The sequence below is a fragment of the Pseudorca crassidens genome, chromosome 5 (genome assembly GCF_039906515.1).
Source record: "Pseudorca crassidens isolate mPseCra1 chromosome 5, mPseCra1.hap1, whole genome shotgun sequence".
In the NCBI taxonomy this organism is placed as follows: domain Eukaryota; kingdom Metazoa; phylum Chordata; class Mammalia; order Artiodactyla; family Delphinidae; genus Pseudorca; species Pseudorca crassidens.
The window spans coordinates 104,688,899-104,713,361 of NC_090300.1; the positions used below are offsets into that span (position 1 = coordinate 104,688,899).

Here is a 24,463-nt window from a genome sequence, read left to right on the forward strand (position 1 = left end):
GGCGGATATTTGTCTTTATGAATAATTGAATTTTGTAGTTCCTTAGAGAGAAAATGGGATATTTATGTATCTGAGGATTTTTATCTAAATGAATATAAATAGAAAATAATTTTAAAAGACACACTGTAAAATGGTATTTTAAAAAAACCAAAGAATTTACTTCTAATGTTTACATGATACAAAACTGAAAAATATATTTTCCCTGACAATAGCTTTTAGTCATATTTGCTTATATCTAATGTCTTACAAAGTTAATATATAGTAGTAAAATCAGAACATGAAAAATAGATTTTAGAAGGCAGATTATGAAAACGAAGGTAAATAATAAAATAATAAAGTCCTTGAAATCTAAGCAGGATTCCGGTCATTAGGAATCCCTCGGGAAATAAATTCAAATTTGAAAAAAACAGATGTAAAGACAAACCAAAATCATAGTGTAAATTAAAATATTTAAATGTTTACTATGTAAATTAATTTTTTAAAGTTGGGAAAAATAAAATATTGTGCATAACTTAATCTTACAAAACTTGAGAGCATAAATGAGTAACTGCATGTAAAACAGAAAATGAGAAAAACTAGAAAATTTTTTTACACAAAACCCCCATTTTATGTAAGATATACACTGTAAAGCATATTATGCAGTAAAATGCTACTGTAACTGAATGTTAAATGGGAATTTTCCCACAGCCACAAATTTCAAGCAAGGCCCAAGCTGAATTTAATCACTGCTAGGAATCTGTACTCCTAATTCACAAACTTTAACTGCTGTGAACTCAAGGAATGGTTTATCAGGATTCACCAGTTTCAATGCCCCCAGTCCTCACAGCAATAATGAGTGATGAGAGAGAATGGTCTTCGGGGGTAATGTGAAGTAAGGCAGTCAAAAGAATCCCTCATAAATTTAAGCTTGCCTAAAACGTTCCCTCAAATTTATCAAATGAGATCTATTCTCTCTTCTAAACTGTTGGTGAGCCTTTGGATCCATAAATAGTTTAATGCTGCCCAGGTGTGAAAATAATGACCAAATCAAGAGATAGAGGTGCTGACATAAGAAGCACTAGTAAGCTGTCCTCCTATTCTTTGATGAAGCAAGGATATGGTCTTTCCTTGGGTGATATATATGAATAAGATTCCTCGGCTTAAGCACTCATCAAGTTACCACAAGGAAAAGTCACTTAAGAAGGAGTCTTTTTTTTTTTTTTGGCTTTTAATGCAGAATAAAGAGATGAAAGAAATGAAGCTGAATCTTGATCTGCCTCTTCAGTAATCCAAGAAATGGGACACCAATTACATAACTCTCAGAGGAAAGAACACATATACCACACAGGAGAAGCATGGGCACTGGGAGGCTAGATACACAGGGGACATCTGTAGTGAGTGTCAGCCTTAGAAGCAGCAACAATCAACAAAAAGAAGACTACAATCTCATTGAGTCCTGTAAGAAGAAATCTGTCCACTGTTGCCACATCACAGATGGAGCTGGCATCTGGAAGTGGGAGAGAAAAGAGGTATCTGGAAGCCTAACCATACCCCAGTACTCTCGAAGCATAAAATCTGTCAGCACAGATGGTAACATGTAGGAAAGCTTTGAGTGGAATTTGAGACTGACATTTTAAAATGAATAATAGAATAAAATAATAATCCAAGTGTCTGAAAAGTTATGGCATCTGTCTAAGAAAGAGTCAAAGAAAAGGCCCCAAGTGAGAAAAAAGGGGAGAAGTTTCATAATAGCGGGGGGGATTATTCAGAAAAACTAAAACAATATCTTATTTAAATAACAATAGGTTGTAACTCTTCTATAAACCAGTTACTCCATTCAGTGGTACATCAGAGTAACATCACTGTGTTCTATCTTTCTGGATATCAGTATGGATCATGTAGTTTAGGTGTACATCACTAAGAAATGGCACAAAAAATGCACTGTTAAAGTGTGTGGCACATCCAGAAATAACCTATGCCTTTCAACCCAGAGCACTGGAAGAATGCATTCATTTGACAAATGCTTTTTCAACGCCTCATAAGTGCCAAGCACAATTCTGGGTATAATAATCTTGGAGACAAGTGAACAGAGTCAGAATGTCCCTGGTTTCGTCGAGTTCCATTACACTAGGGATAAACCATAGTCAAGGAAGAACTCTCTAAAGAAGTGATATTGCAAATAAGACCTGAATAACGAAAAGTCATCAGCCATGTGATGATCTAAGTGGTAGGGAAGGGAAAGAAGGTGTTATAGACTGAATTATGTCCCCCCCAAATTCATAGCACAAAGCCTTAACCCCCAATGTGACTGTATTTGGAGTTAGGGCCTTAAAGAAGGTTACGGAGATTAAATGAGATCATAAGGGCATGGTGTCCTTATAAGAAGAGGAAGAGACACAAGTAGCGTACATGTACAGAGGAAAGGCCATCTGAGAACACAGCAAGAATGTAGCCATCTGCAGCCAGGAAGAGAGCCCTCATGAGAAAAGAACACTGCTGGCACCATGATTTTGGACTTTCATCCTCTAGAACTGTGAGAAAACAAATTCCTGTTCTGTAAGCCACCAAGTCTGCAGTATTTTGTTATGGCAGCCTTAGAAGACTAATATGTAAAAGGAGATATTTATGTCAATAAACAACTAATGCAAAGGCCCTAAAGAAGGAAGAAGCTTGTAGAACTCTAAAAACTTAGGGATGTAAGCAGGAATACCATCACATGAAGTGTGGCAAATGTAGGAGATGAAGTTGCAGAGACAGGCAAGAGCTAGACCAAGAGAGCAGGGGAGGGCTACTGGGCCATGATCATGAGTTGGGAATTTTATTTTAAAGATAACATGAAGCCAATGGAAGATAAAAGACAAGACCAACCACTCCCAGAAGAATGGATTGTTGGAGTTCAAACATGGCTATTGCAGTCTGGATTTGACCTATGAAGTTAATAGTGATCAAGAGGAAGGAACAGATTTGGGATAAATTTTGAAAGTAGGCCTATAGAACTTGCTGATGAATTATGAGAAAAAATGTCAATTATCTGGCTTTCCCCACTCTGGCTGCAAGTCTCTTCAGTCTAATAGTCAGGGATCACAAGGTTAGAAATCTAGACTGAAGGGTTTTTTTTTTTCTTAATATATAATTTATGATTCATTGAAATGAAGCAAAAGCTTTGTTGACATGATCTAAGCACAAACTTGAATAGAGATTATTCAAATTACATAAATCGAAAAAAAAAAAAAAAACCTAAAGGTGGGTCTTAATACTCTCATCAGATCCCCTTCAGCAAGTAACTTCTTAACCACATGCCTAGAAGAAGTTATTGTATTGGACCAGTGTTAATCTCTTCTTGTGTACTGCTCCGAGCTTTTACACCCTGAGCCTAGATAATAGAATATGCATTTCTTACTTTATGACCCCTACAGGATGATCATAATAATATAATCCTTAACCTTCTATCCTTGTTAGTACTGATGGTTATAGCTTTGTCTCTCCATGCCACACTTTCTTGACCCCTTACCCATGTTCCAATGGACTTAGGTATTGTGCAGGCCCATTTCACGTTTTTTGTAAACTGAACTGCCCTAGAAAACATATTTTTTTCTAGCTTGGCCAGGGTTACATGATATGTTATCTTATCATTTTGAGATAAAGACCACATCTGTTAACTTTTTGTATGCATTTTTCATATTTTGTTATTCTAAGTGGGTTCAGCTCTTCATATATTTTTAATCACCTGGTATTTATTCTGGGGGTTTGCTGGGGTCACCTGACCTAGCCTGGATTTGGCAGGGCTACTCAGCTTCTGTCTGTGGATCTAGCTAGACTTGGCTGCTCTTTATAGTCTGGGCTCAGTCTGCTCCAGCAAGTACTAGTAAAGCTCTTCCATGATGTTGACAGAGGTATAACAGAACAAACAAAAACCAAGCCAAGTCTCTTGAGAGGTACGCTCCAAACTTGCAGATAACTTAGTTTCTTATCCTACTGGCCAAATTACGTCATATAGTTGAGGCCAAAGTCAGGAGTCAGAAAAAATACTTGTCCTTTACTGGGAAGAACTGAAAAGTTACAAGGGAAAGAGAATGAATACAAGGAAAGGTGAAGAACTGGGGCCAATAATTCAGTTTGCCAAACCCATATTCAAATGTCACACCTGAACTCACCCTTCTCTAATTATGCAGGTTAAAACAAGTGTATAACTAATTATGATAGACACACACTTATTAGGAAAAATAAAAATGTAATAAATACGTAATGTTTATGTATAATGTAATACATACATACATATATACATATTACTGTAGAGGAGACTGATGAAAAAACAGAATACTCTGAGATCTGCAAAAGGCTCTTTGAGTACTTAGCTGAGTGGTGATCAGCACATACATGTTAGGAAAACTCAATGTCCAGGCACAGACGGCTTTACTAATGAACTCTATCAAACACTTAAAAAAGAAATAACACCAATTCTGAATAAAAATTTCTAAAATATTGAAAAGTAGGAATTACTACCGAACACATCTTATGAGGTCAGTACTACTTTGATACCGAAACCAGAAAGAGATATTACAAGTAAAGAGAATTACAGGTCAATAGCTCTCATGTACAAAGATGGAAAAACTATTAAGTTTTTTATAAATATGAAATACAATCATATTTATAAAGAATATTAAATCATGAAAAAGGGGTGATTTATCCCAGGAATGTAACTAGCATGATATTTAATGGTGAAATTTTGAATGCTTTCAATCTAAGATCAGGAACAAGGCAAGAATGTCTGTTTTTACTATTTCTATTCACCACTGTACTGGAGGATCTGTGAAACAAGGAAATAACAACAACAAAAAAATCCAGTTTGGAAAGGAAGAAAAGTTTCTTCATTCATGGATGAAATGAAAATATGAACTAAAAATTTCTATGGAATATATGAAAACAGTCTAGAATGAGTGAGTGAATTTAGGAAGGCTACAAGATACAAGATCCATATACAAAAATTATTTGTATTTCTACAACAAACAGCTGGAAATAAAAATTAACAAAACAATATTTAAAATAGTATCAAAATATGAAATACTTAGGGATGAGAACAGGAGACAATCAAAATGTCTATCAATAAATGAATGGATAAACAACTTACAGTATATCTAATCAATGTTCTAGTGCTCGGCCAAAAAAAATAATAAAATATTGATACATGCAAGTACATGAATGAATGTCAAAATAATTATGCTGAAATTAAAGAGGCCAGGCAGAAAAATGTATACTATATAATCACTGAGATATACAATTCTAGAATATGTGAACTAAAGCATAGAGACTAATGTATAGAGCCTTAGTGATTGGCTGCAGGAAGGACAGGGAGAGAGAAATGATATAGGTGCATGAGGAAATACTGAGGGATGATGGATAGGTTCATTATCTTGATTATGCTGATGTTTTCATAGCCATATATACATCAATATTTAGCAAACTGTACACTTAAAAGTGCAGGTTTTATATGTCATACTTCATAAAGCTGTTATAATATGTTTTATATTTATCTCTTGATTTTCACTAAATTTTACACATTTTAAAGTAAACAAATCTTTTAAAATATAAATAACTTTCTCTGTTAGAACTTCTTACATCCAGTTTACTTTTCTGAAATTGGAATATTAACTAGGAGATAATCTCTATAAGTTTATCTCTGTGAAAACTCAGGTCATTCTTGATGGCAATATATTATTTATTTTTATGCAACTAAAAAGAATGGAAGGCCCAAAAAGAGAAAAATCACTTCAAATGATCTAAACAAAAGAGATCTGAAAAATAATATATTTAATAGTTTAAGGGAAAAAATTTAAAGAACAGATTCCTTTAAAAAATACTGCTATTCAGGGCTTCCCTGGTGGCACAGTGGTTGAGAGTCCGCCTGCCGATGCAGGGGATACGGGTTCGTGCCCCGGTCCGGGAAGATCCCACATGCCGCGGAGCGGCTGAGCCTGTAAGCCATGGCCACTGAGCGTGCGCATCCGGAGCCTGTGCTCCGCAGCGTGAGAGGCCACAACAGTGAGAGGCCCGCATACCGCAAAAAAAAAAAAAAAATACTGCTATTCAGAGAGATGGCTTTGGATGAAAATTGCTGGTTCTAGGCCCTGTTTGGTGAGACAGCAAGAAAAAATAATTTTGTTTTTACCGTCGCACTAATTTTTTCAGTTTAACAAACTTTGCTTTTGCTTTTCTTACAATACGAGGTTTGACCAACTAGTAAGCCTTTCTTCTACAATACTTCTGATGTATAATGTTGCTTTCTTTTTTAACTCCTAACTTTAATTCATAATTCTATGAAAGGGAGTGAAAATGTTGACCAACAAAAGTCAATGACTTGGTAATTGCTTTTTTTTGTCAATAATAAAACTCTTGTCAATAATCTTCAGTTTAATTTACTTATATTGGAGGCTTCACTAGACCTACTAATGAACTGAGCATCATTTTAATTAGAATTAACACTTTCATCCTTCTTATGAATATATATAAGATGAACTTTGAAATGCTGGCCATCAAGCTGTCAGAGCAAAATTAAGACATTTCTCATGAAATAGTACTACTCTGTGGACACCAAACAGTAAATGAATAGACATTCATTGTTACTGCACTGAGGGAAATTCTCTCAAAAAAGCACTGCTATCTCCTTTAGGAATTCTTAGATACTTTGACCATCCCTTTGAAGTAATATTCATTTAAAGATACATTTCACATGCAATGCTAGACTCTCTCCAATGTTTCATTAGTAGGCATACGAGTTGCATGATATTTTTTCCACTTGGCAGTCAGACCATTAAATTGTATAAGCATTGCTAATATCTATGGTTCAAAGATCATAGTCTCTTCTTAAGGATGCCTGGTATACACACAAAAAAGAATCTGTTTTTAAATTTTTATTTTATATTGGAGTATAGTTGATTAACAATGTTGTGTTAGTCTCAGATGTACAGCAAAGTGATTCAGTTATACATATACATGTATCTACTCTTTTTCAAATTCTAATAGAATCTTAACATAAGAGATGTATTATTTCTCCATTTCCTCTAATTAAGTTTGTGTGTATTTATATATTCCAAGATATTAATAAAAGGAGGGAAAAAGGGAGGGAGGGAGGAAGGGAGGGAGGAAGGAAGGAAGGAAGGAAGGAAGGAAGGAACAGAGGGAGGGAGGGAGGAAGGAAGGAAGGAAGGGAGGGAGGAAGGGAGGGAGGAAGGAAGGAAGGAACAGAGGGAGGGAGGGAGGGAGGGAGGAAGGAAGGAAGGAAGGGAGGGAGGAAGGGAGGGAGGAAGGAAGGAGCTCTTCTATTTGAAGAGCTCTATTCACTCTATTCACTTTGCTCTATTCATTCTATTCAAACAGTGAATAGCGTGAGCTAGATTGACATTCCTTAGGAAGGAGATGATAATGCTTGCAATGAAATGCTGAAAGTAAATTTTAAGATTAAATATCAAATGATTTTTCCAAATCTTTGTGATTAAGTGCAATGAATGACTTGAATATCTATATATATGAAAAGACAAGAATAAAAATAACATCATATAGTCACAATTCTGCAGGAAAGCTTAATTAGGTAGTACACAGTCTAAGAAACCTCAAATATAAATTAAAATAATGATAAAATATTTACCATGCAGCTTAAGTTGATTTTTTCAAAGGGCCTAAATAAGAGGGATGGGGGGGGGGAGCAAAGACAAATAGAAAAATAAATGAATGACAAAATACAGCAATAATAAATTTGCAAGCAGGCTATGGAAGATAATATATCCCAAAAAATTCCTATGCATACATAGAACATTACACAATACATGCTTTACAATGTGAAACTGTTATTTTAGCTGAAAATAAAGGTTCTTATTTATACCTTAAACAGGTACAATATATTGCTTTTTTTTAGAAAAATCTTTATAAAAAGACACTTGTTCAAGATTATCAACAACTTGGAGAATCTTTTTAAAATGCTCATTCTAAATATGTTCTATAACATACTGAGCAGAGTATATGAAATTGTGGGCTCTATGTAAATTTACACCCCCTCACAAAATCAACAGCACAATTATTTAAACAAAAGAGTGTGGCAAGTTCTGTGTGTATTGTGTGACAGGGACCATAGTAATTCATAACAATTCAGTTGTAATTCAGGATGTAATAGGTATGCAATAAATGTTTCTTAAGCCTATGGTATACATTAATAAAAACGTATCTGCCATTGCTGAAAGTGCAATATAATCTGAAAGTAGGAAGAAAATAATGAGAACCTACTGGAAACTGAGTATCATGGTTCACAGAAAATCTGTTTCCTTGTAAGTTCTAAGTAAATGACAATCTGAATTTACTTATCATTTGCTCCTATGTATCATTTTCCACAAGAATATTAACTCACTAATTTTTTTTTTTTTGGTACACGGGCCTCTCACTGTTGTGGCCTCTCCCATTGCGGAGCACAGGCTCCGGACGCGCAGGCTCAGCGGCCATGGCTCACAGGCCCAGCCGCTCCATGGCATGTGGGATCTTCCCAGACCGGGGCACGAACCCATGTCCCCTGCATCAGCAGGCAGACTCTCAACCACTGCACCACCAGGGAAGCCCTTAACTCACCAATTTTTAACAAATAAATTTTCAGTGTCTAGCATGGCAACTAGTCAAGATGCTTCAGAGTGAGAGAATTAACAAAGAGTCTGAAAAGGTCTCATCAGGAAACGGCCAATGCTGAACGAATATGCTTCTAATAAAAATACACACATATACCCTACACTTTTTACAAATAAAGCCTTTTCTCGCAGATATGTCTGCATTTTAATAAAAATCAAACTCTTTTTCCCAAAACAGATCAATATGAAATCCTCTATTGAGTGTTTCTGAAATTATATTTCTTAGCACAGATGCTTTAACAAATGACTGAATAAAAAGATAGCTAACTTGTGAGGAAAACATTTCCACCAGAAGTTTTGTTCTCTTTAGTTGTAAAAATGTAACACACTAATAACAGGCTTAAAAGAACAAGTTTGATAATTTTATTTATATTTCCCAGATATACATTAATTTGCCTATATAAAATAAGTCTACAAACACTATATGTAAAGCAAATACGTTAGGTTTACGAGCCATAGGGTTTCTGAAGCAACTACTCAACTCTGAAACTGTAGCTTGAAAACAGTGATAGACAATATGTAAATGAATGGACTTAGCTGTACTCTAAAAAACTATTTAACAAGAGGGGCTAGAACGGCAAGCAGGGTATAGTTTGCCAACTCCACCTACAGAGTGTTACGTGATACTGACAAAGAGTCTCTCCTTGACCAAACTTTTAGTCAGGCTCTTCTGAGCCCTCTGTTCAATTAGGCCTGACCATGGACTTTTGTCTGTGTTCCTGCAGAGTCCAGTTTTAGCAAGAATCTTGCTAAACTGGTTTAGAGAAAATCCCCCACCCTAAATACCTGATCAATTCCTCATCTCCCATCATCCTCCAGGTGGTATCTGGTCACCCTGGTCCACCATTAGAAAGAATCCTGTCAGGATGGTTGAGCCAGAACCGCCCCAAGCTTTACCCCTGATGTTTCCCTGTTAGTAATTTTCCATCCATTGACCCACACCATACTCCATGGCTATAAATTCCCACATTTCTTGTTGTATTCAGAGTTAAGCTCAATTTCTCTCCACTACTATGACACTCCATTGCAGCAGTACCCCTGAATAAAGTTTGCCTCACAGTTTGTTTTTTACTATGGTATGAACAGACTTTATTGCTTGCAACAGGAAGTGGAAGAGGAGGGGATATGACAGCGCCAGCTCCTAGGGTGGCTCCACAGACTTGGTCGCCACTCTCGAAAAACTTGGTTCTTTAACACGTGTCACAAGGATTTTTTTCTTTAACAATATCAAAAACAACCTGTGATTTTTCCTTTGATTGACCCAAATCCATATTTAATACCTAGATGATGTCTTCTTATTTTCATGTTTCTCTTTCACCTTTTCTCCTAGTCTTCAAAAATTACTGTTTCACCACAGTTGTAAAGTTCCATGAAAATCCTAATTTGTATCCTACAAACCAACATCTTTTTGTTAAAACTTTGCCTATGCTTCATTTTATTGTAACAAGAAATTTTCTGTGGGACTTTTCTTGCCCCCAACTAGATCCTTAAACTAAGGTATAATTAGAGGCTAATTGCACACATTTTAAAGAAAGATGGATTCAATGGTGAAGGTAACTCCTCTGGGACTTGGTAAAAGATGGCAGTGCTGGCCCTATACCTACATCACTGTTGCTCTCCCCTCCCCAATCTCAATCCCTATAAAGTAAGAACCGTGGTATTAAATAATCCATCTATTTTCCCTATTAATTAGTTATCTCTATTTTACCATAGATTAAACTATTTCATGTAATGTAGTCTATTTTTTCCCTGTCTACTCGGTACCACTGATAAATATTTCTCTTTGGGAAATAATACTACACATTTTAAATATCTTCTCTTGAATATATTTTAATGTCTGACAGGGCTCTTGCTCTCCTTCAGCATCCTTTTCAAATAATCTATATGTCATTCCACTTATTATTTCATATAACATTTCTAACCATTTCTGCTGAGTTCAAAGTGGCAAAACAGTAACAATTTTGAGTGTGATTTGTTTATAATTCTAAATTAAAATTTATATCTTACAAATATTTAAACTTCTCATCTAAGACCACAGTGTGTACATCAAATTATTCTACTCTTCCTTACATCACTCAAAACAAATTTGTAATTCATTGCATTAGATAGAATATCCTCTTGCCAATTTTTAACAAATGTAAGAAAAAATATATAATTCAGCATTAAAGTAATAATGCATCAGGAACAGATAACTTTACTGAGTCAAAGATGGGTCATCTAAGGCAATATAATATTATAACATTTCATCAATAAGTATGTAGAGAAATTTTGTGGTCACCTCACTAGATGTCAGAGAACTTTTGAAAAAATTTAGCAAGCATTGTGAATAAAAATATTTACCTAATTAATGTATCCTATTTATTGTATAGGATAATTATTTTTTAATTTTTTTACATAATTATGCATCATATTTCATATGCATGGAAAATTAGTTCACATTTAGCAATCTATAATACCCACATACAATTAGGCTTTAAGAAGAGTATGCTCTTGGTCATAATGCAATTAGTAAATTAATAGAGAATCTTTAGAAAAGCTCTCACATAATCCATATGTATTGCCATTTCAAAGTTTTACCAGTTAAAAGATTTCCAGTTAATTTCATTTTAAATATTTAATTAATATACAGATAAATAATATAATTTTTTACCATGGTAGGGTGAAAAGTAAACCATCCTGAATAGTATTAGTTAACTTCAAAACAAGAATAGAAACAAAACAAAGAAATGAGGATATAAGGCATCTTAAGAAAAAAACAAAAAATAAACTGATCCTATTTAAAGAATTCTATCCAAGACAATAGTTGTTTATCTCTGTCCAAAGGAACAGGGTTTGCATCTTTCAAGAGGTTTTCATGGCTTTCTATAGCAGTCGCCTTTGATACTGTCAAATAATGGGAATAAATCATGCTTTTTCCTTGTCCACTGCTGAAGATAAAGCAGAGCTTGTTTTTATGCTCCCAAAGTTCCCATCAATTTTGGTACTGCTTGCCTCTTTATACGGTGATAGTCCTTGTATAGAGCAACTGGCAACTGGAAATCTCCATCCCTTTAAGTTTATCACCACTCTATAGTTCCCTGTAAAATGGAGACTACCATTTTCAGTAATACCTATATTCTTTAGTTATTATAACTTATCCTAAAAACAGATGGTTTGGCCTAAGCTCAGATTGAAAACAGTAACTGGTTATACAGAATAGTGATAGAGAAATATTTGCAATACTAAAATTTTCCATTGTATAGTATTATATGCCAAAAGGGAAAAAAATTCAAGTACAAAAAAGGAGAACTATTTCTTTAAAAGGCCATGTGCATAATTGAGGACACCAGTAATTTATTTAATTCTCATTATAAGTCATTATTTCAAAGGACTAAAAAATATTAAGAATGTCCCCCCCATATCATCACAATGTGTATTCGAGTTTATCATCACTTCCCAGGTAATCATAACTGTTACTATAAATAAAATAAAAAATGCTTTTCTCACAAAGGATAACAAGATATGTTAAATCAAAGGAAACACTTTAAGTATATTTATATCAGATACACTTTTTTCAACCCTGTCGCACCCACTCCTTGTTCTGTATCAAGTTTTATTCCTTTGATGCCTATTCTCCTTAGAACTATGTTGTCCTTTGAAATATACTTCCCTAGAGCTGAGATATGTAAATACTCTAAAAATGAAAATTATTACATTTTTTTTCATATGGAGGATACAAAGTCAACCGTACCTTGTAGTTCTAATGCTAGCTCTGAACATATAATGAAAAAATGTATAACAAAATTATCCTCAGATTTTAACACGCATGATATAATATTACTATATATAGTTGTTATGATGCTTAGAATAAAATTTAACCTGAATTATATACAGATTTATTAAACACAATATTTTGTTATACTCTATTCCTATAAAATGAAAAGTGAGATATTTTTCTCCTCTGGTAAAATTCTGCCATTATATCTTCAATGTACTACATAATATCCCACTTGAAAGTTTATTCTGAATGTTCTTTGTTGCTATTATGGATAATTCATGGAAATAATCACCCCCTCTTCAAATAGTTGAATCCTATTTATTTCTATGGACAGAGAACAAGGTTTAAATTTATAGAAATAACTTATATTCTAATGTTTAATTTAGCATAATTAGTTCAGTTTATATCTGGTTTGATGGAACATTAATATATAGCCTAATGCTTGTCTGTTGATCAAAAAAATCCTGATTATTTATACTGGATGTAGCTTAATATTAAAGCTTACACAAAGAAGCTTTTACTCTACTGATTATATAATTTTTACAAGTGTGTCAACTTGAGTAAAATGTATATGTCATTTCTATGCCAAGGCTTCTAAGAAGAAGATGTGTACCTTATATACTTTCCTTCTTTCTCTCACTGGATACAGATGACTACAAGGCCATACGAGATAATGGAGCTATAGACAGAAAATATATAATTCTCCTATTTTCTGTATGAAGGAAAGCCCTCAACAGCCAGGAACACCCTGGACTGTAATGTAAATTAAAAATGAACTTCTATATGTTAAAGCTCTAGAATTTGGAATTTTGTCTTCTCAGCTTTTAAATATTACCCAAATTGAAGGGCGTGTGTGTGTGTGTGTGTGTGTGTGTGTGCGTGTGTGTGTGTGTGTGTATACACAAAGAAAAAACTTCAGGTGTGGATTTTTTGTGTAGTTTCTGAGACGTGGAATTGACAAATAGATTAAAAGGCTACTATGACTTTAAGGAAATCTTATTGCCAACAAATCATGAGTCTGGTCTAAAAGACCCTGTAACTATGAAATGACTCTGGAGTCCCCAAAATAGACGAGCATGAAACAGGTATGAAAGCCGTTCAGCCACCAATAACTAATTCAAAAACTGTCAGGATAATAAGAAGCTCACAGATAGCATAGCCAAGGGCCATTGAGAATGACGGATAAGAGCATCAACTCAACTGCTGTTGAGGTTCTTCACAATGCCTGCCCATCACTGCTATGGAGCACTACTAGTTCCTATTATTCTCCTTTCTTAATGGCAGTTTTCTACTTATTTCAACCATTGTATATTTTGTGTTAGGGTAAATGGCTTGTCATTTAATGTGTAGGTCACCAGCTGACAAGAGAATGTTTCTGAACCTGATGGAGAAAAATTTGTATTGACAGATACATGAGGATGATTACGTACACTTTGTGGATGAAGTGGCAGACTACTGCAGAGATAACCAAGTATCTACAAAAATTGGGCTTCCTCTTCCATGATAAAGAATTGTTGCTGGAAAGTGACTATTGAGCCAGGGATAACATTTAACAACAGCCCACCCCTATTTGCAGTTAGGTGTGGTCACATAACCAGTTCCCAGTGTTGTATTTGAGAGGAATTAATGTGGCTCTTCAGATCTGAGTTGGTTAAGAAACACATGCGCCTTCTCCGATCCCTTTTTACAACCTCTGAACTGGACACAGATAACTACAAGGCCCTAGGAGATGGCTGGCCCACTAAATGCAAGAAGTCCTAGATCCCTGAATGCATGGAGTGGAACTGCTGTCAACCAGTAATACTAACATGAATTATTTGGTAAATTTCTTAGGGCTCTACAGTTTTCTATTTATAAGGCCTAAGGGAAGAAGATTAGCTCAAATATAAACTCTCTAAATTAAAAAATAAAAAGACATAGAAAACAAGTTAGCACACAAGTTACAACTCCAAAGTACATGCTGACACTAATGCTTAGAAATATTTAGACTCAATTTCTTTCAAAACTTATTTGAATGTGACTTTAAAATGCATAAAGAATAAAATAGTATCCATAAAAAAGAAAAATAAATTATGAAACAAAGTAGGTAGAAATAAAACAATAACAAGTGAGAATGGAAAAAAAAAACCTCAATGGATGAAGTAATCTCTTAACTAGCTGTAGCCAAAGTGAAAATTCATTACCCGGAAATTAGTTGAGATTGAAAATTAAAAAAAAAAAAAACATATCGGAGACAAAGGATAATATTGAAAGTCTTCAACAAATATCTCATAGGTATTCTAGAAATACAAAACAGAATAAAGTATCACACGCACACACACTTTTTCAGGTTAAAACACAAAATGAGAAGTGAAGCAGGAAAAAATAATCCATAGCAGTTACATAATAATGTAACTGAAGACCAAAAATATGGAACCTATAAGTAATCTCCCAAATAATGACAGTTAAGACTGTCAGAACGTCACTGGCAACAACAGATTCTTATGGACAGGGGAATAATATTTTCAGAGTGTTGAGGAAAAGTAATAGTCACTTAGTATTCTATACCCAAATAAACAATCATTGAAAAGGGAGGACAAAATATTTTTAGATATCCATTAAATAAAGGGCTTAAAATTATAGAACCTTGCCAAAAGATCTACCAAAGGATATACTTCAGCAAATGGAATAATGAACCCAGAAGAAAGGATATAATGATAGAAAAAAAAATCAAGTATAAAATCTGTTAATATATCTTGGTGTATCTAAGTACTGACTTTATGAAACTATTGATTTTGTTTCTTTAAAAAGCCAAACTAAAACTCTAGACAATGTTCACAAGAAAGGTAGTAATTTCAGGGGGTGACATGGTGTGTCATGTTGGAAAGAAAACAGAGATACTATATAATTTTATCCCCTCTTAGAGATATATGTGTTAAGAAAGGATTTTTTAAATTAAGCATAGCTCCTATAGAAATATGATTTATAGCCTTCAAGTTGGCCGACAGTAAAAGAGAACTATAATTGAAGTTAAAATCTGGTCAAAATAATTTATTAAGAATGATCATTTCAAGACAGTTTATGTTTTAACCTATTTTAAAAATTGTGACAAAGAACAAAATACTTATTTAACTTTATTATGTTTTGTTTGGAAATAATACCTTCTATTTTTAGACTCCTTCAAGCCTCTTGATTTCATATTCCTCTCAAGCCAGATGAAAATCTGGAATTGCTTCATGCAATAAAGCAGCTTTATTTGGAATTGAAGGTTATATTGTAAGAGTTTATATTTACATTGTGATAACCTTTAGAAAGTGAAAATACTATTTGGGCCAATAAGTCTGCCCCTTTTTCTGATCCCAATCCCACCTTTCAGCTTTTCATCATACCCTCAAGCCCCCTTATTTAATGCCAGCAAATCCTGGTGTTTCAAATTTTCTTTATGCTCTCTGCTTCCACAATCATCTCTGATAACATGATTAGACAGAAGATCATAAACACAGAGCATAAATGCTTCTGAATTGCAACAGAGGACAGAGTCATGAAGCCTTAATAACAACACTCTTCAGGAGATCAAATCGATAGCTATGTCACCAAAGGCCCTGCATATCCCATTCACCTCTGTGAACAATAATGCAATGGTCCAAGAACTGCCACCATCCTTTCCTCCAGAATTTTTAAGCAGCACTAGAGGGAAAATAAAAACATGTTTCTAGGAAGAGAAAAAGTTATAAAATATTCTTTATGTTTTAGAACTTTACTTTCATAGCCAGATGTTATTTTGTTAAATTATATCATGTGATACTTAAAGGCTTAAAGAAGATACCTTTGCAATAAATATACATATATATTCATAGCAGGTCTGAAATACCAAACCCTAACTAATATCTCTAAGTACATGTGTTACTACCTAAATGAGATTTATTCTAAATTAATATCCAACAGGAGTTTATTAGGGATTCATGTCACTTCGGAACTTACAACTCAACAAAAATTATTCAATTTTCCATGTTAATTGATTCCAATTTTCTTCCATAGTGTTAAGATATTCTTAGTTATATGAAGTGAAACACTATTTGATGTAAATTAATGTTTTATGAATCTGTGCTATTTTATATTCAAGCCCTTAGTGGAATAAATTAAGACAATTAAAAAAAATCTGTAACATCAATATGACTAAGTATGGCAGTTTTAATTATGAACCTATGAAATAAAATAAAAAGTTATGAAAAATAAGATATTGGAGCAAGTATAAAATACTGCCTATAATGTAGAGTTACCCAAATTACTGTGTTTGGTTTTAAATTTTAGCATATCTGCTTAATATAATGTTTATGTCTATTTAAACCTGATCGAAAATAATAAGAATAAAATTGCCTTTTTTGTGCTTCTAGAATTTGGATCTAGATACACCTTAACATTACAGAGAAAGGAATCACAAGTTGAAACATTTAGTATTATAACTTTTAGGATAAAGCATGATAATAAATTATTTAAATGCAAATAAATATACACAATTCATTATATATGATAGTATGGGTAGATACAGATTTATTCTATTTTAAACCAGCTTATTGTACTTTTGTTATGTAGCAGGCCAAGAGTTCTCAAATGTACTCAAGTAAATTATGAGTATTCCTAAAACCTCACTATAATTTTTCCTATTTATCATGTCTAACAGCAAAGTCCCAGATAAATCTATATTTTTCCATCATTCTCGGTAGCCTGAATCTCAGAATGGATGTGTAGATACTGTTCTAACAGTGCCCATATCAGATTCCACAAAATAAACACAGAGCAAAAAGGGACTAATTAATGATGAGTAACTAAGGGCTCCTCTGTACTGTTTGGCAGGCAGGAAAAGTTAAAGCATCAAGGTGAGGGCATGGATGCTTGGAATAAGGAAATGAAAGAGAAAGAGAAAGGAAGGGAGGAAGTGAAGAAGGGGAGGAGAGAAGGAGACATGGAGGGAGGAAAGACACACAAAGACCAGTCTGAGAATTATCTAGGCTTTAGTTATAAATCTAGTATTAGTTACCAAGTGGCCCCAGGGAATAAAATTCTGTTCTCTATAACTTAGAATCCTGATTCATAAAATGAGGGATAAAAATATTTTCAAAGGCTTTCCAGATCTAAAATACCACAACCCTCCCTGAAGAAAACTTTCCTATTTCACAGAAATATGAAGACACAGAGCATTCTGTCAGTATACCTCTAACCATTCAGTAGAACCTGGTACTACTTATCATGCAGTAGGACCTGGTACTACTTATCATTCACATCAATAAATTCCTTACCCTTCATTATACAAATGATTTTTAAATATATCTCTTTTATCTGACAGCCCTGGTAAAACAGGCACATAAATAATTAGAACAAATTATAGCACAGATGACAGAGACATTAACTTTGTGAAGATACAGATATATGTGCTATATATATGTGATATATATATTTGTGCTAGACCCTGAAGGATGAATAAAATTCCACCACAGAAAAGGAAGAAGAAAGGGACACCAAGCAGCTAGATAAAACATGAAAAAAAAGAGCAAGAAACATGAAAAATACATGGATTATTCAAAAGTAACAAAAACAAAACAGGAGACAGAATTTGCCAAAGTCAGAAAATAATAAGACAAGGCCAAATTGTGAAGTCCCTTGAATGGCACAATGACTAACTAGTTCTAATGGAAGAGAAAGAAAAAATAGAATAATTTCCTAAAATGAAATGTATTAAAATTGCTATCAGGATTTACACAATAAGCGACTTTAGGGCCTCAAACATCTCAGATGAAGTATCAGACATGTGAGTGAAGCCATGTTAGATGTCCAGCCTTGTTAAACCTCCAAATAACTGCAGTGGCATTGAGTGACCCAGATAAAACCAGCAGAAGAACCAGCCAACTGAACCCAGCCCATATTTCCAGATTGTAAGCAAATAACTTATACAGGATAAAGGATACTGTTTTAACAAAAAGCTAAAACATGTGGCATTTGCTTTAGTAATGAAAAAACTGTGGAGGCTGGAAGGGTGGCAAGAAGGCTGTGACTGGAGGATGGAAGAGCAGTAAATTAATTATTATTGGAGATAATGAAAGGTCAACCAACAATTGGTGAGAAAGACTACCTGTGATAACTTGGAAGACACAAAAAGTACTTCATAATGTTGTGGATCAAATTACGAAGTTTTCTTGAAAGATGGTGAAACTAGCAACTGGCCACATGGAAATTCTTATAACTAAGGAGGATAACTCAGAGGGCAAAGTCAAGAGTAATGAAGACAAAGAGCCACAGAGAACTAATCCCAGGTTGCAGAACTGGGCTCCAAGCAAAGAACAGTCCTTGCCTCTATAATTAGGGACTCTGATGACCTTTGCTGGATTTCAGAATCACAATGGACCAGTGATTGCTATGTTCCCTGCCTTCAGGAATGTGAGAATCTTTTACAACTTTCCTAATCCTGTCCCATGTGTGTTGTGTGTGTGAGGAACGATAACATCTCGTTTAGTTTTTAATTCTCCAGATGAAGGAGAGCTTTAGCTATGAAGCTTTATTCATATCCAGAAGAGATTTCACTGAAGCTCTTCTGGACTTCAACACAATGCCATAATGGAATAGATCTTTGGGAGGATGTGGGTTTTTGTGCATGAAGGAGGGACATTAGTCACAAGAATTAAGAGAGAAGACTGTGGTATAATGTTACACTGGCAGCTCCCTATAAACATACTTACAGGCATTCAGCCCCTTTTGCAGTCCCCTCGCATACTCACTTTATACCTGGCCATGTGAAAAACTCCCTCTTCGGCCAGCCACTATACTGTAAAAAAGCTTGTGTCAGATCCTTTAATGAAGTAAGGCCATGTAGAGAGAGGCTCTGGAATATAAGAGGTCATCTTAGACATTCCAACCCCTGTTAATCTCCCAGCTGAATTCAGCTACATGAGTGACCTCTGTTTATTCTACAATAAGCAGAAGAATTACCCATCTGAGCCCTAAGAAATCATAAATTATTATGGCTTTAAGTTATTAAATTTTGGGTTATTTTACCTCAATAGCAATAGATCATTGAAACATATGCCTCTATTTATATTTATCTCTACTACCTATCAAAATGATTAACAGATAGTAGGTACTCAAAAAAATAGCTAAAATAAAAGGTCTAATAGAATAAGCCAGAAGAAAAGAAAATGATATACATTGTTTTTTCTTTTCTCATTATATATATAAACATATGGTCACATTATTGCCTGAGCTACTCTTTATTCACATAAATTTCAATTAATTTTTCATGTAGGTTATAGGTAATTCTGAGATTTGGTTGTGAGATAAATTGTTGACAGACTGCAACAGAATCCATGATAAAAAATTATTATCAGAGGATAGAAAGGGGCAATATGAAGAATCAAGAACACACTTAAATAAATACTTTAAAATGGAAACTAGTGATAGTGTAAGATACCTTTCTCTAAAAATGAGGTCTCCACATCCACTTCCTTTCTGTTTGTAAATAGCAATTCATTGTAGTCAATTGGAAACAGGCACATGTGTTTGCATGTAACAGTTTTCCATATACTTTACCATTAATTGATTATAACCACTAATTTATTTTTGGATAAGGAAGTTAGTAAGCCATGGATTTAGAATCCAAGTATAATCTTCCAATTTCTGCCATCTGCTAGAAGATGATGAACATTTGTACTGTACCCACTCTCTCATTTCTGCAGTCAAATAAATTATAATAAAGATAACAAGCCATAAAAATGAACGAGTCTAGCAGTAGCTCTAGATAAGCTGATAATTATCATATATCCAAAGTCATCTTTGCCAACAACTGAAGGAATTTTCAGGCATGCAAACAAGAATGAAATTTCACAGAGCAGACATATTAAGCAAAAAACATCTAGTCATCAATGATTGTCACTACCTCTAATTCTGTGATCAATGCCATAAAATATATTTAATAATAATTAATCACATAAATCCTTAGATAATTATTGTTTAAATAATTTTAAAGCTTTATTATTTTTACCAATATCCAGCGTCCACCTAATATAAAATATGGTAAAACTACATGGTTAGTATATGTCATATGTTTTATCCTTGGCTATTATTGTCTTCTTAATCTCACTGAAAAATTATTCATGTTGCATTTTCCAATGTAAAATATTCTATAGTGCCCCTTCAAAGGATCATTTATATTGATAACTTATTTTGTTTCATTCTAAATCCTTGTTACAGGTGAATAAAAATTTTGAATTAAATCTATATAAATTTCAATGAAATATATTTTAACGATTAAATAGTGACGGAAAGTTGGCTCACACTTTAAATAAATATAGTACAGACTTTTCACACAAACAGTACTTTCAAATGACCAAACATAATCATCACCGGTGGCTTTAGTGAACTTTTTCAGCATTCAAGAACCCAAGCGTTTCATAAATAGATAAAACATTTAAAAATTCACATATATTACCACTGACCCTTATATAGAAACAAACATGTTTTTTTCTCATTTACTTTCATCCCTTTTAATGGGTGGCAACATACCACCGAACATCACCAAAAAAGTAAGTAAATTCAGTATGGTGCTATAGAAAAATAACTATAAATAATTTACCATTGAGAGGAAAAGATCTCTACTATGTTACTATTTACCAAGCATTAATTTTATTTCTTTATTTGTATTTTGATTATGAGTCCTAAATCCAAACATAATTGATATAAATTATCTTTATCAGGGGATATGCAAAAATTTTTAAGTGTATATATTTATTAGATTAATAAGCCTTCATAAAATGATTCAAATAAAAAATTGTTTTATCTTGAAAATTACAGATATTTCATATCATAACTACATGAAAGGTACGGTTTTCAACTTAATCAGCATTGCACTGTGTTCATACTTCCTAACAATTCGATCTTGCACAAGTACTGCTATTTAAACAAAAAAAGCTAATGTGTTATATGTTAGGAAATTGTATTTAATAGTAGCAAAGGATAAATTAATTTCTGATATACTCAGTACTCAATCACCAAACACATAACATTCCTATAAACTATCCTATATATTTTTAAACATATGTATGATTCATATGCAAACATATGAATTCCTCATTTATTTAAATATAATTTCAGCTTACCTAGGTACTATTCAATTATTACAATTCAACATGAAAGAAAGAATTGTTTTCAAACTGTCTTTAAATGTCATATTCTCTATAGACCACCAAAACATAAAAGTTAAGCAAATGCCTGCTTTGATCCCTTTTGCTTTTTGTTGCTGCTACTGATGTTGCTTTCCTTTATAAAAATCAGGTAAATATAGCAATTCATACAGCAACTATTCTACTGAAGGCAATATGCAAGAACACTTGTCATGGTATATAATTTATTTTACATTTTCATACACCATTCCCAGGAGGAAAAAAAATCAGAAATTATCTTATAGTTAATATGAGTTAATTTCTTCCACAATTAATTCTTCCAGGAATAGTATTCGAAAATGTATTATTTGAAAATAAATATACAGCCAATTTACCTTTAAAAAAACATCATTTGAATGCATGAATAATTATTTAAATATTTCTTTCTTACCGTGGCAAGAATCTTCAATTTCTTCATATCCTGTACTGCAGATACACCTTCCAAGAGGAACCAGCCAATCTCCATCAGCTCCACAATACAGTTTAGGAGTGTCACGCTCTTCCGCACTCTTCACACAAGAGCCCCTTACTTCAACCAAGGAGGAAGAATCAACTCTTGGGATAGTGTCTGGAAACATGGCCAGATTACGAACAGTAAAGGGGCACTTTTTGTAGAAAACACGGACCGAAACTAGGGCAATGCATGCCCCAATGTCTTGGAAAGCCAGATAAAATCCCTTCCTTTCTACAGGCCCCACCTCACGAATTTCAGTGTTGAGTTTGAGGATGCGATCACCCAAATCCATCTGGGTAAAACTTTCATCAGCAGCAATTGTGTCAATCTTTGTATACTGGCTTGGCTTGAATTTAATTCCATGGGACTCATCTGATTCCACATAATATAGATTAAATGTTTCTTTGCAAGTCCCCAAGACCCATGGGATGCTGTTACAATCCCTCAGTGTGAACTTCATTTCCACATAAATTTTCTGAGCTGCATCACGGGAGATCCAGTTTGTACGAAGCCAGTTGTTTTGGTTTGGTTCCATCACATTACATACCTGGTATGTGTGAATGGGCCTATTATGTTCATCCATTTCAGTGATGGCATCCCACTGCAAAAAGCAAAAATAAAATAAATGATTATGAAACCACGAACATATATGATTACTTCAAAAATTTTCTGTTTTGCTGAAAGAAAAATGAATAAAAAGTATACAAATAAAGCAAAGCAAAGCAACAATGGTGCAGGATTTTAACCAGGAGGCTTTCATTAAGACAATAGGTTCTGAACATACCAGCTGTCCTGGTATGAATCTTACCTTCTTACATGTTAGTTGCAACATCAAGGGATACTTTACTTAATCTCTAGTTTCCTCAACTATAAAATGGAGCTGATAAGAGTACCTGTTTCATAGGATTGTTGTGAGGCATAAATTAGTTAATATATGTAAAGAACTTTAAATGGTTTCTAGTACTCTATAAACAACCTATAATAGCATCTATTATGTGATCAAATAACTAGACCAATGACAAATGTACTCTAGTTACCCATTTGTCTTCATATCCAATTTGCCACAAATTGAGGTATACTCATCAGTATTCAATTAAATATTTACATGTCTATTTTGATAGAAAATAGACATAGAGAAGGCTTTAGATTTATTCAAGAAATATTTATCAGGCACTATTCTGGACACTAGGAATACAGCAGTGCACTAGCTGAACAAAAACTCCCTGCCTTCATGGATCTTACTTAAAGTGAGGAGTCTCAATAAAAACTGTAAATGAGTCAACTGAAAAATATGGTAGAAAGTACAATGGGAAAAAATAAGGCAGGGAGATGGGGAAGAGGATTGAAATTTTAAATAGTATGACCAGAGAAGGCCTTACTGAGGTTGTGACATTTAAGTAACGTCTTAGAGGTGAGGCAGTGAAGAGGAAAGAGTAAGTACCAATCCCTGAGGCAGGAGGGTATAGGTATGTTTTAGGAACAGCTTGAACGGGCACTAAACAGAGAGGCAAAGAAGGTGCAAAAAAGCCTTTGTAAGCATTGGAAACACTTTGGCTTTTACTCTGAGCTAGATCATTGGATTTTCTTCACTTCTGCATGTTTACATACAAGCATTCTGCCACCTATATGAATAGAAAAAACTTACCTTTCTTTTAATTTTAGTAAAAATGTTTGAGTACATTGAAATTAATTGGCATTGGCATTATTTATACATCTAACACTGCATACTTCTATATTACAAATTTAGATTGTAAGTATATTTTATTTGTACAATAAAAGTTATAATAATTTTCAATAAACAAAAACACATTCTGGTAACTTTACAGTCTTTTGGAAAAACATAACTGGTCATCATAATTTCTCATTTCTATTAAAATACAGTAGAAATGATAAACTGTTTTCTATAGTGAATGTGTTCTATTTCTTGATACCACACTTCAGTGATTTATAATAAGCTTATTTAACTCATCCAGTTTGCAGTTTCTTATTTTATTTGACTGTAGAGAGTTAATTAATCGAGACTGGTGGAATTTCAATTAATATAGTTGCTAACAGAATGGTTTCTTTCCTCAGTCTATTGGATTGTTGAAACACTAATACTTTCAATTATCTACTTTAAATTTCCACAAATAAACAATTTATATTATCCATCAAACAAACTTAAAAACAATTCTGTATCTAAAATTTCATTTGTAAGTTGCTTGCTTGAAATTCAGAAGGTATTTTCCAGAAGAAACAATGAGTTCCTTTAGAACTGTGGATACAATTTTACAAAACACACCCACTGTTTATCAGGGGTGATTCAAAAATCTCACAGAGGCACATAAAATTACCCATCTAAATACCTTTCATACTAACAATATTATAGGTCTTATATGACTCTTACACGTAAATTTAAAGGCAACCAGAACTATCAGAGCTCATT

At 33.7% G+C, this 24,463-nt stretch overlaps 1 protein-coding gene and 1 long non-coding RNA gene across 5 annotated transcripts in view; one reads left to right on the forward strand and one right to left on the reverse strand.

The window, feature by feature from the left end:
- The window catches only part of LOC137225302 (uncharacterized), a 36,414-nt gene extending 14,271 nt beyond the window's left edge, over positions 1-22,143 (forward strand). The window contains exon 4 of the long non-coding RNA XR_010943769.1: positions 22,017-22,143. This is a non-coding gene — a long non-coding RNA (uncharacterized lncRNA). The remainder of the gene's footprint in view (positions 1-22,016) is intronic.
- The window catches only part of EPHA6 (EPH receptor A6), an 877,027-nt gene that overhangs the window by 713,102 nt on the left and 139,462 nt on the right, over positions 1-24,463 (reverse strand). For all 4 annotated transcript variants that reach the window (XM_067739161.1, XM_067739159.1, XM_067739160.1 and 1 more), the window contains exon 3: positions 21,976-22,639. In XM_067739161.1, the coding sequence (XP_067595262.1) occupies positions 21,976-22,639 (664 nt within the window). The remainder of the gene's footprint in view (positions 1-21,975; positions 22,640-24,463) is intronic.